At 51.1% G+C, this 12,910-nt stretch overlaps 1 protein-coding gene across 2 annotated transcripts; it reads left to right on the forward strand.

Annotated features, from left to right (window-relative positions):
- Window positions 1-1,767: 1,767 nt before the first annotated feature.
- ARMC12 (armadillo repeat containing 12) lies at window positions 1,768-11,889 on the forward strand. Of its 2 annotated transcripts, none has more exons than XM_016223685.2 (6): window positions 1,768-2,034; window positions 2,662-2,807; window positions 3,089-3,223; window positions 9,739-9,912; window positions 10,054-10,125; window positions 11,522-11,889. In XM_016223685.2, exons 1-6 carry the CDS (start codon window positions 1,872-1,874, stop codon window positions 11,852-11,854), a joined length of 1,023 nt encoding a protein of 340 aa, XP_016079171.1. In that variant the 5' UTR covers window positions 1,768-1,871; the 3' UTR covers window positions 11,855-11,889. The 2 variants fall into 2 exon arrangements, with proteins under 2 accessions (XP_016079171.1, XP_016079172.1); XM_016223686.2 differs by having other exon boundaries at window positions 11,552-11,889.
- Window positions 11,890-12,910: the final 1,021 nt, after the last annotated feature.

Consider the following 12,910-nt stretch of genomic DNA (forward strand, 5'->3'; position numbering starts at 1 on the left):
AATTCTCCTCAAAGTAGGAAAGACATCATCTGAATCAAAAGCAATCATTCCCAAGAAAGAACAGTCATTGACTTTACACTAGCAAATAGACATTCCTCTGTTTATTATTTCATTGTACTGTGGACTAGTGGAAGTGTCATACCCCATGGGGATGCCTCTGCCTCTAATCCCTTTGAATTATTTGAGGGCAGAACCAAAAGAAATGGGCTTGAGGTGTAGCAGAATCAAATCTATGGAGAGACCAGTAGCTCTGGGTCGCACCCCAGAGAAGGGCAGTTTCCTTGTTCTGAAGGATCTAGCCGCAGGTCCTTAGAACCTAAAACAGTCCTCATCAGGCAGGTGTTTCTTTCCTGGAGTCGAAGGGTGGTGATTGTTGGTCCTCAAGGGCAGTGAGGAGGCCTCTGGGGGCTTCCTAGCAGGGAGTCTGTGTAGTCACCCACTTTGGGGCTGGGGCAGAGAGGAAAGAAGAGAACAGCCGTGTAAGAGTATTGCCTGCAGCTGGGTGTGGTGGGTGAAGGCTCTGGGTGGACAGGCCTGGCTGGCTGCAGCACCCTGGGGAGGCTGTTTTCCTGTTTCCCCACTTCTTTCAAGCCCAGGTGCAGCCCAGGACCTAGAGCCTTCCAGTCGGAGCTCACAGCCAGGCAGGGGCAGCCCTGTTCTGGTACAACCACGCTCAGCGCTGGCTCTGGGCATGAGCCTGGCTTGGGGTTTGTGACCTCTGGTTCTACACCAGAGGTAAGGCCAGCAGATGTGGGGACATGGGGTGAAAGAGAAAGACAGAAGGGTCTGGTCTCACCTACCCCATCCTAGTGGTGAAGATCAAAGCCTCCAAAGTTGGGCTCTTATCTTCCAGGGTGGTGGCATCTTCTGACTCCAGAGGAGGCCTCAGTCTCATCCTGCCCCTTGGTGGTGGTGGTGGAGGTAGTGGTGGTGAAATGGTACTCACAGATTTAGCCCCCCCCCCATAGTTTAAAGGCACAGACCTACCCAAATTTTAATCCTGGAGTTTTAGAATGGCAAATCTGGATCTCCTCAGATTAGAAATGCAGAACCTGAGAACCAGGCAAGGGAAGTCCCTTCCTCTAGGGTCACACTGGTTAAATGGGCCTGGAACCCCTGTATCCAGATTCTCTGTCCCTGTTCTGCCCTCAAGTCCTCAAAGAATGACAGAAGTCATGATTTGAGCACCTCCTACATGTAGGACTGTGCTGCATGTTGGAGATGCAGACAACTATCCTCAAGAGCTTTTGGTCACACAAGTAAACGCACACTGTAGGAGAACATGCAGGTGCTGGAAGATGATGGATTTGCCTTAAAACTCTGCAGAAGTTTGTAAGGTGCGTCCCTCTGCTCAGGAGGGCCCTGCCTGCAGAATTGCCTGAGGCCCAGCAGTGGATCTATGGTGAAGAGATCCAAGATTGGAGGGCCAGGGAAGTGAGGGAACTGGGCCTGCCCGTGGGCACACCCCAGACACCCTTCCCAGAAACTTTCACAGGCTCAGCCTGGAAGTTGGTACTCTGCTGCCCTCTAATGGATGAAACGCAGCCTCCGGAGCTGCCTGCTGGAGTCGCACCAACCCGGCTGCCCTAGAGAAAAGGGGATGTGAAGATCCTGCCCGTCCAGACTTTTTATTCCCCTAGAGTCATGAGTTCCATTTCCTACAGCCTCTAAGCGAAACCTTCTCTCCTAAGCACCTCCGGCTCCTCTGTTTCCCGACCACCCTCAGTCCCACCATTTCTCCAGTTTCCTTTGTTGCCTGGGTTCCGATTCTGGTACCCTGGTTCCTGGCCCTGCCAGAGTTCTGGTTCCGGAAGGCCCTCACCGGTGCCTTGGGCCTAGCTCCCACCTGGGCGCAAGGCGGCGCTGAGGACATGGGCAGGAGCGTCCAACCATCTGTGGGGCAGCTGGAGATCCGCAGAGGGATAGTGGGCCTGGCCATCGGCGCTGGGGCCATCTACCTGTTCTACAAGGCCATCAGGGCTGGCATAAAATGCCAGCCGCCCCTCTGCAGCAGCTCGCCCATCTGCATTGCCCGTGAGTGTCTGGGCCCTGGGGAGAGGGCGCAGCCCTGGAGGCACCTGCTCCTGAGGCCTCCAGTGTGGGAGGGACCAAAGGTGAATCCTCCAAGTTCCTCCTTCCTCCCTTTCCATCTTCCTTAAACTCACCCTAGCTCAGGGAGCCTGGGTAGTGGGTAGCACCTCAAGGGAATCCTCAGGACTCACCCGGCAGGTCTTTAAGTTCTACATTCACTCTAGCTTCTAGGATCCACTGCGTGAGGATTTGGCACCAAGGGAAAATTGGGGGGCCTGTATGCCCAGAGCCTCCACTAGTTCACGTGACAACTTGGCGGGAAGTAGAAAAAGGCACCCCTTCTGCAAGACTCCATTGCCATCTGCTGGACTATCACTGCCATGTACTAATTATGATGAAATACTAGGTGTTACTGCAAATGCCAGAAACTTGTTAGAGCAAATATTAAAAACTAGTTGCCTTGTGCAGTCCACACCCTGTTCAACTGTACACGGTGGTCCTGCATGTAGCGAGAAAACGCTTCAGAAAAGGCAAGGCAGCTTTGTCCCCAGGCCCTTCCCCCCTTCCCCGCTCCCTTCTTTCGTCGCTTCTGAGCCCGCAGCCTGAACCTGGGCTGGCTTGGCTCTCTAGGCCTGGCCATGGAGCGCGAGCGGCAGCGGAGGGACTCCGGTGAGCTCCGGAGGCTTCTCAACTCTCTGGAGTGCAAGCAGGATGAGTTCACCAGGAGCATGATCCTGCACAGCATCACGCGCTGTGTGTACTTGCTGGAGGTCGAGGTGAGGGCAGGGGAGCAGGAGGCCGGTGCCTCCCGGCCCGCTGGCCCCTGCTGGCTGCAGCCGATCCCGGCCGCCCCCCCCTTCCCCCCCCCCCCCCCCCCGTCCCCCCACTGGCCAGACTGCCCCCTGGGGCCTGTCTCTCTGGCTGATGATGGAGGTGGGGGAAGGAGGGTGTCAGGGTGGTGCTGAGAGGGCTTGGTGACATTGGGGCGGGGTGGGGGTGGCGGGGCACTGGGCCTAGGACATGCGCTCTGCCTCTGACGTCTCTCCCTGCACTCTAGGCCTCTGCTTGTACTACTGACGACATCATGTTGGTGGGCTCTAGGCTGGATGACAAGGACAACAGTGTCAGAATCCAAGCTCTGAACACGCTTAAAGCTTTCTCTGGCATCAGAAAATTCAGGCTCAAAATTCAGGTGAGCCCAGGGGCCGAGTACACAGGATGCCCACAGGCCATGGGTCCCTTAAAGGGCATAGGATAGGTGGTCACGTTCCAGAGGTTTGTTTGGGTCTGAGTTTATAACCCAGAAGTGGGGTTTTCCTTGGAAATAAGGGGGAAGACGGTGGTCAGATTCCCAGCAGGGTCATTAAAAGCCTTTGACTCTCAAGATGAAACTGGACTAAGGCTCTAGGGCTAGGAGTATCTGGGAACCCCAAACGGCAGAAAGCCCCTGAGGTTCTTTCTGACACCAGCTGACTCTCTGACACCAGCTGGGTGACCTACAATTTAACGCTGATGCTACCTGGGGTTAGCACAGGCTCCACAAGCTAAGGGCTTAGTCACACCAGACTGCCCCCAACTCAGATACTAGTCACAAGTCCCAGTAATTTTGGCTGACCGGCTATAAATTTGGAGGTTCCCACGACCCCCTTTTTTCAGGTTTGATAATCCACTAGAAAGACTCTCTCAACTCAAGAAAACACGACTTACCTTACTGGTTTATTGTAAAAGATACAACTGGGGAGCAGCCAAGTGGGAGAGATGCTTAGGGTGAAGTATGGGGAAGGGTCAGAGGTTCCATGCCTCCTCTTGGCTCGCCTCCGCCCTAGCACCTGGAGTGGTTCAACCGGGAAGTTCTCTGAACGCTGTCATCTGGGGATATTTGTGAGGTCTCACTATGTAGGCATGATTGATTAATCATCGGCCATCGGAGATTAAACTCACTCTCTAGCCCCTCTTTTCTCCCCAGAGGTCAGGGATGGGACTAGAAGCCTAGAAGCCTCAACCCTCTAATCATGACTTGGTCTTTCTGGGCACCAGCCCCCACCCAGAAGCTATCTAGAGGTACAACACAAGTCACCTCATTAGCATAAACCCAGGGGCGGTGGAAAGGGGCTCATTGTGAATAACAGACACCCTCCAGTCAGGAAATGGAAAGGATTTTTGGAGCTTTGTGCCTGGAACCAGGGACAAAGACCAGATACTATCATACCCCCCCCCCCACCCCCGTGCTGTGCTGGTCAGAGGCTGGGGGCTGGACCCCTGAAGCCTTCACTGCCACCACGTAGAGAAAACATAGCCCACCAAATGTCAGTTCCCCCAGCCCCCAGCCTTGCCTGTTTCCGCACCCATCCTGCTGGTGCCATGAAAACATGGCTTTCCCCCGTCTGCGGTCAGTGTTAGTCTGTCTAGGGCCCCATCTGTCCTGGGTCCCTCCCATCCTTGAGGGCCTCCCTCCTGGCCAGCTCTCTGGCGTGGCCTCTCCGGCCCCTTGCCATTGTATTCTGCACGCTCTAGTCCCTCTCATCTTAAAAGCACAACTGAAAAACCTTCCTTGTCCTCCAATCTTCTCTCTAACAAACGGTCTGTCTCTCCCCAATGGAAAATAAGTATTTAAAACTTACAAACATTTTATATGTGTACAGTAGACAGGCTAACAATAAAACAAAACATATAGCCCGGCCGGTGTGGCTCAGCGGCTGAGCGTTGGCCTAGGATCCAGGCGATCGGGGTTCGATTCCGGGTCAGGGCACAGGCCCAGGTTGCGGGCTCGATCCCCGGTCGGGGGCGTGCAGGAGGCAGCCGATCAATGACTCTCATCATTGATGTTTCTATCACTCTCTCTCCCTCTCCTTTCCTCTCTCTGAAATCAATAAAGATAAATTTAAAAAACAAACAACAAAACGTACCTCACCAGAACCCCAGCTAAGAGCCAGACGGTGACCAATAGGTCATTCAGCCCTCCCTCACCCCAGCCTCGTCCCCCGCCAGAGGCAGTCATTTCCCTGCATTTTGGTAATCAAGTCCTTGATTTCTTTGTAGTTTTACCATGTCTACATGGATCATCTTATGTTGTAGCAGGCGAGCCAGACAATAAATGAATAGGTAAAATACAGTCTGGAATGTTGTTAAGCTTCACGCGTGTGGAAGTATGCAGTTGGTATTGTGTGCTTTGCCTTTGCCCCTCGGCGTTGATGTGGATAGCTCCGTTCCTTTCTTTTCCACTGCAGTTTTATTTATCCACTTGCCCACAGGTAGACATTTGAGCTGTGTTGCTGGAGGGCTGGGTGGGTGGAATCCCTCCGTTGCTAGTGGGAGTGGGGTTCTTGCGACATCTTCAGAAAAGGCATTTTCTAAGATTGCACGGGAAAAAGAGTGCTTTTTATTTGCGTGGAGTTATATTTCTCGGCTTGCAAAGTCCTATTGTCCTTAAACCAGTCCTGGAAAATATGTGGCTGGGACTTCAGGAGAGCTAGAAGCAAAGCCAGGGTCCAGAGTTTCCATTCCATGGTGGAGCTGAGTTTGGCAGAGCATCAGGCTAGATCCAGCCCATCAGTCCATGGTGTGGGTCCCACAGGACCATGAGCCACGTGGGTGAATGCAGAGTGTGGGAGTCCACAAGCCAGGTCGTACTCAAGCACCAAGAGAGCAAAATTCCTTTGTTCAGGAGCTCAAGTATCTCAGATTCCATGCCCTTGCAGTGGCCACGCCTGCTCTGGCCAGTGACCTGTTCCCAGGTGTGAGAGACAGAGAAGTGTCTTCCCTGTCACCCAGGTCTTACATGCGTTTAAACCGCAGCTTTCTGGCAAAGCTGTGTGAATGGCATGCCTGTGTTATCTAGTCTCCCCTTTACTCCTTTCCTGTTATTTAATAGCCAGGTTATTATAACGGTATCATTTGCACTTTGCACTGTGAACATTCTTGGACACATCTCCCTTGTGGACACGGGGAACTTTCTGCAGGGTGTGTGTGCAGGAGCGGAGGGGCTGGGGGGAATGGTGTGCCCCACTTTTCAAGATGGGTTGTGTCAATGTGTACACATGCGTGTTCCCGTGGCAGTATCTCCTCCCTAGCCTGTGGGGTTTCACACTTTAAATTTTGGTTTTTTTGCATCACTCTCGTTTTTGGGAGAAAAAGTTCTCTAGGTCTTTACTTTCTTGTTGCCTTTCCTCCATCCCTCAGCCCTCTCTGTTCCCCAAAGGCTGCGATGCTTGAGCTTGTCAGAATTGCCCAGAGAACTGGTTAAAAACGAAAATTTCAGGGCCCCATGCCCAAAGTCCAGTTCAACAGGGGAGCTGAATTTCTCACAGGCCCCTGGGCATCACTGTTCCTTCTTTCCCCCAGGGTTTGTATCCTGGGGACCTGAACCCTGTTCTCCTCTCCCCCAGTGAAAGCAGCCACTTCCCTGGCCTCAGTTGCCGTCTAGATGTGCTCTCCTGCATCTCTGTCTGCAGCGTGGTGCTCCCCTGGCCTCCACACCTGTGGCCAGATGCTCCATACAGACAGCCTAGTGGCCCCCTAACCCAACACATCCAAAATGGGGCTCGTCCCCATTCCCCAAGTCAGACCACCCTCTCCAGAGGGATCTGAACCCATCACCCTCCTGCGTGGCCTTCCTTGAGGCGCTCCACCTCCTTGCCCCAACTCCAGCCAGTCACACTGTATGTTTCATGCTCTCCCACCCCCTGGCCTTTGCACCTGCTGTTTTCTCTGCCTGAAACCCCATCCTAGACTTGCTAACTCCTACCTGTCCTTCAGGTCTTAGCAGACAGTGAGGAGCAGGCTTCTAGTGGGAATGCTATAGTCTTCACTCCAGTATTCTTGTCTCTCTCTTATGTGGCTCACAAAGGTACAGCCTGTGAGGTTACCTGTCTTGGGTAATACCTCTTGGTCCAAGCATCTTGGATCTCAGAAGCCAAGATCCCTTTATTCATTCAACAAATATCTATTGAGCACTTTGCACCAAGACCCTGTGCTAGGCACTGGAGATACAGCAGCGAACAGAGCAGGAAAGAGCCCCGTAGCAGTGGAGCTCCTGCTCTAGCAGGGCCAGGCAGGCAGTGCACAAATGACCAAAATATGCAGTGAAGCGCTATGGAGGAAAATAGAACCAGGAAGGCTGCTCAGGAGGCTGGCACTGGGTGGTGCTGCAGTTTCCAAAGAGAAAATCTTTAGGTTAGGGCTTGATGAAGAGTGGAGAAATGACACCAGAAGCATGATCTATAGAAGAAAAATTGATAAATCGGACTTTATCAAAATGAAAAACATTTGCTTTATGAGAGACCCTGTTGAAAAGATAAGCTACAGACTGGGAGGAAAATAGTTGCAAACCACATATCTGACAGAGGACACATGCCTAGACTATATATATAAAGAGCTTTCAAAACTCAATATCAAAACACATAATCCAGCCTGGCCAGTGTGGCTCAGTGGTTGAGCATTGACCTGTGCACCAAGAGGTCACTGGTTCGATTCCCAGTCAGGGTTGTGGGCTTGATCCCCAGTAGGGGCCGTGCAGGAGGCAGCCAATCAATGGTCCTCTCATCGATGTTTCTCTCTCCCACTCCCTTCCCCTCTCTCTAAAAATCAATAAAAACATTAAAAAATATATAATCCTTGAGAAAATGGGCATAAGTCATGGAGAAATTTCACTGAAGAAGATACACAAATTGCAGATAAGTACATGAAAAGATGTTTAACTTCACTAGCCATTGGGGAAATGCGGATTAAGACCAGAGTAAGATATAACAATACACCTGTTACATGATCTAAACTCCAAATTAGTGACAACATTAAATGCTGGCAAACATGTCAAGAAACTGGATCTCTCATACACTGCTAATGGAAATGTAAAATGGTATAACAGCTACTCAGGAAAATAGTTTGGCAGTTTCCTAAAAAATCTAACTATATATTTACCAGCGATTACACTCCAGGGCGTTTATCCTAGAGAAATGAAAACTTGCATTTGCACAAGATCCTGTATACAATTGTCCATAGAAGCTTTTTTTGTAATAGTAAAAAATAAAACAACCAAAATGAGTCTCATTAGATAAATGGTTAGACAAACTGGTCACTCATACCATGGGACACTCCTCAGTAATAAAAAGGAATGAACTGTTGATGCCGGCAACAACTTGGCTGGATTTCAAGAGCATTATACTGAGTGAAAAAAATCTCAGATGGCCAAAAAGTATGACACCATTTCTATAACATTCTCCAAATGTCAGAATTATAAGGTGAAAAGCAGATTGGTGGTTGCCAGTGGTTAGGGCTGGTTTTGGTGGGGACGGGTGTGACTGTAGGGGGTCCCACAAGGGAGACCTTGGTGGTGATGGGACGAGTCTGGTGGAATAGTGTGTCCATTGCAGTGGTGGTTACCTGAATCGACATGTGATAAAATGACCTGGAACTATACACACGCACTGTACCAACACCAACTTCTAGTTTTGATATCATGCTCTGCCTATTGGAAGAGGTGACATTGAGCGAAACTGGGTGAAAAGCACAAGGGACCCCTCTGTACTATTTTTACAGCTTCCTGTGAATTTATAATTATTTGAAAATAAAAAGTTTAAAAATAAAAAGTGTGTTACACCTGTGACAGTGTGATGGGGGGGAAAAGGGGGGATGGGGAAGGCTGAGGTGGGGGTGGTTGGCAGTCTTAACGCAGGAGGCGGGGAAGGCCGCCGAGGTGCCTTCAAGCCCTGGAGGAGGTAAGAGTGAGCCGTGAGCATCGGGAGTGAGGGCATTCCAAGTAGAGGGACCGGCTCTGCAAACGCCCCAAAATAGGTGTGTCCCTGGCGTGTTCCAGGAATAGCTAAGAGGCCACTGTGATGGGAACTTGGGAGCAAAGGCGAGAACAGATGACTTGGCAGAAATAGAGGGGGCGAGAGGCACATTGTAAGTCACTGCAAGGAATTTAGCTTTTACCCTCAATGAACGAGGCACTCGTGAGCAGAGGGGTGACATGTCTAACAAGTCTGTTGCTCTGAAACAGATACTGCGGTGGGGGTGGGGGTGGGGGTGGAAGCAGGGGGACAGGAGGCTCTTGCAGAAATCAGATTAGGGAACAGTCGCTTGGAACAGGGTGGAAGAAGCCGGGTGGCGAGAATCGGCTTGATGGTTGATGGATTTTGAAGGTAGAGCCAGCAGGGTTTTCTGGAGGGTTGGAAAAAGGGTGTGAGAGAAAGAAAGCGGTCAATCAGGCCACAGATTGTTGGCCTGAGGAATGGAAGGGGGCGTAAAGGGCCGCTGAGCCGGGGAAGGGGCTAGACGGAGCGGGCGTGGGGCCGGGAGCACGGTGACTCGGAGGGTCTGTTAAACACCCTGGCAAAGGTGAAATTGGCGCCTGAGTATATGGCAAGTTCAGGAGGGGTCTGAAACCAACCTGAAAGGCATCAGTGTATGGATACGACTCGACACTCAGTCTGGGTGGTATCACTAGGGGAGCGATGAAGAGAGAGAAGAGGGGTTGGGCGGAAGAACCAGGAAAGAAATCTGTAAAAGGGAAGCCAAGTGGAGAAAGAATTTCAAGAATGTGGGCATGGTCAGCTAGGTCAGCCACTGTTGAGAGCTCACGTTAGCGGGCACTGTCTGTTGGGTTGGGCCCAGGCATCGCGGTGGGGGCGGGGGAGAGGGAAGGCAGAGGCTGGGGTAGTGTTGGGGATCATCCTATAAAAGCAGACCCTTCTCTCCCCCCTCCGCCAGGAGCACTTCATCAAGGTCCTGGAACTGATATCCACCACCTGGGACTCGGAGCTGCACATCGCAGGCCTCAGGCTGCTCAACAACATTCCGCTGCCTGACTTTGTGCACCCGCAGCTGCGCCGGGTGATGCCTGCCTTGATGGAGATTCTTCAGTCGGACTGTATCCTGGCACAGGTGCCTCAAGACCTTGGCCCAGGCCCTGCCCTCCTGCCCAGCCCTGGCACGGCATCTGGAGGGAGGAGAAGAGACCCGTGTCTTCTCTGCTCGGGCCCAGACTCACCTGCCTTCTCATGCTTTACTATTTCCTCTATTTAGGTACAAGCCGTACGCCTGCTGAGCTCCCTGGCGCAGAAGAACGACTTTCTCTATGATATTCTCAACTGCCAGGTGAGAAAGGAAGTGATGAGGGGCTGATGCCGACTCAGACACTGGGGAAGGAAGAATTGTGGATTCTCCAGACAGACTTGGCCCTGGCAAGACTGTCCCGTTCCTCTGCCTGCCTGTGCACTCGATACATTGAAAACCACCCCCTCTTCCGTTCTCCCAAAAGAATCAGAACCCATTTTGCTTGAGGGGCAGCTCCTTTGAGGGGTTTTCTAAACTCCGAGAATGAGGAATACAGGTGACAGAACAAAAGTTAATGGAGTTATTTTAATATTAGGGTAAAGTTACTTATAACAAAAACCATTATTAGGAATAGACAAAGTCACTACGTAACAATGAATGGTTCAGGGGGAATAAAGCGACTCTAAACTTATATGAACCTAATAACATAATCTCAAAATATAGACGGCAAAACTTGACAGAATTACAAGGAAAGAGATTTTCTCTTTCTTCAGTTTTATTGAGGTATAATTGACAGATAAAATGGTAGGATATTTAAAGTATACATTGTGGAGATTTAATATATGTATACACTGTGAAGGATTCCCACCCATCGCCTCACATCATTCTTGGGAGGTGGTGGTGGTGGTGAGGACATTTCAGTTCTAATCTCTTAGCAAATTTCAATGACATAATACAGTGTTATCCACGATAGTCACCGTGTTTTACACTAAAGCCTCAGACTTTATTCGTCTTATAGCTGAAAGTTTGTACCAACCTCTCCCTATTCCCCCGTCCTCCAACCCCTGGCAACCATTTTTCTCTGTTTCTATGAGTTTGACCTTTCTTTTTTTTTTTTTTTTAGATTCCACATAAAAATAAAAGTGATGCCATGTAGTATTTGTCTTTCTCTGTCTGGCTCATCTCACTTTAGCATAATGTCCTCAAGATCCATCTCTGTTGCCACAAATGGCAGGATTCTCTTCTTTATCCCAGCTGAATAATTATAAAGAAAAGTTGACATATCCACTACTGCAGTGGAAGATTTGGAAGATTTTAACTACTCTTTCAACAATTAATAGATAAAAACCTAAAACTGGTTAAGGGTATACTCGCTGGGATAACACAACAAGCTTGAGCCAACAGACATACTCTGAACACTATAATTAGTAAATGCACATTCCTCTCAAGCACATAAAACTTTATAAAAATTAACCACGCATTAAACTTTAAAGTTTATCATGACATATTTCCCGGAATCAGTGTTATTACCAAATCACTCCTGGTTTACGACCACAACATCATTATGTTAGAGAATGACAATGGAAGGAAAACTGAAAAAGCTCCATGCAGTTGAACCTGAAATTAGGTATCCTGGGGAGTCGAGGCAATAGGGAGCTGGGAGAACCTCAGGACTTGCCTTGGGTCTCATTCCCATCCTCTCTCCATCCCATCGCAGGTGCACCCCAACTTCCTGAACCTGTTCCAGGCCACGCACCCCGGGAGCCTGCTCTTCGAGGTGCTGGTGTTTGCCGAGCGGCTGAGCGAGGGCCGCAACTCGCCGCACTACCGGGCCGTGAAGTGGCACTACAACGAGCAGTCCCTGCACGAGGCGCTCTTTGGCGACGAGTCCCGACTGGCCGACCGGCTGCTCGCCCTGGTCATCCACCCCGAGGAGGAGGTTCAGATCCAAGCCTGCAAGGTCATCGTGAGCCTGCAGTGCCCCCAGGATGTGATAGGGCGGCCCTCTGCCTGCCACTCCAGTCATTCCTACTTTGATAAGATGGAATAAAGTTAAGGAGAGCCAACAAATGAGTGTGGGGGAGAGGCTGGAGGGGCAGCGTCTATCCAGGGCCCTCCAGGCTGGGGAGGGGTGTCTCCCGGCATAGCCCGAGCCCTAGCAGGGCAAAGCATGGGCACGCCGCCCGAAACACATCCCCGCTTCCCTGCGTAGGGGGCAGACTCCCTTCCAAGTTGCAGGGAGCTTCAGGGAGAAGGCAGGTTTGGGGACAGAGGCCAAAAATAATCAGCAAAAGATGGTATAATGTTGGATTACTCAGCATGGGCTAGGCTGTGCCACAGTAACAAACGACCTCCAAGTTTTAGCAACTTAAACATGATCAAGGTTATTTCTTGTTCACATACTGTGCCCTGGGTGCGTGTTGGGGGACAGGGGCAGGGGCAGGGACAGGGGCCAGTCGAAGGGCAGGTGTCTGTTTCATAGCATCTTCTCTCAGGGACCTAGGCTGAGGGAGGCTCCTCATGTGTTTCTGCAACTCCTAGAGAAGGCAAAGGAAACGTGGCGGTGATCGCTGGCTCTTAAAAGCTCCACCAGAAATGACGCTCACCACTTCTGCTCACATTTCACTGGCCACAGGGGCCAGGGGAGATGAGTCTCACCATGTGTCCAAAGGAGCACTGGAAATATTTGGTGACACAGACCTGCAGGCATACTGGGGAAGAGGGAGCGCTCTGGAGTCAGACTCTCAGGTTCAAGTCCCAGCTCTGTTACTAGGTGGGTGACATTGGGCAGGCCATTTACCCTATTGGAGCCTCAGTCCCCACATCTGTAAAAATGAATATAGTCTCTTCCCTTGCCCCCGAGGAGGTGGTGGAGGCAGAGGCGTGGGTGCGTGCAAGGTTCGGCTCCACGCGTAACCCACCGCATTGCTGCTGGATGTTCCCACTGCTTTAGGAGAGGTGCTGAGACCCTTGCCCACCATGGCCAAGCTGAACTGGTGAGGCTGCCAAAGCCTTGGGCGGGCGCCAAGCCCACCTTTGTGCGCTTGCATCCAACTGTGATGGGCCTGTGTATGTCAGGTTGGTGGGGGCTTTGTGTTGAACGCCA

Source organism: Miniopterus natalensis, chromosome 5 (assembly GCF_054644295.1).
Source record: "Miniopterus natalensis isolate mMinNat1 chromosome 5, mMinNat1.hap1, whole genome shotgun sequence".
Classification (NCBI taxonomy): Eukaryota; Metazoa; Chordata; class Mammalia; order Chiroptera; family Miniopteridae; genus Miniopterus; species Miniopterus natalensis.

Coding starts and splice junctions, on each gene's coding strand:
- ARMC12 (XM_016223685.2), top strand. CDS start 1,872: ATGGGCAGGAGCGTCCAACCATCTGTGGGGCAGCTGGAGATCCGCAGA. Junction 2,035..2,661: donor CTCGCCCATCTGCATTGCCC/GTGAGTGTCTGG, acceptor TTGGCTCTCTAG/GCCTGGCCATGGAGCGCGAG. Junction 3,224..9,738: donor AATTCAGGCTCAAAATTCAG/GTGAGCCCAGGG, acceptor CCCCTCCGCCAG/GAGCACTTCATCAAGGTCCT.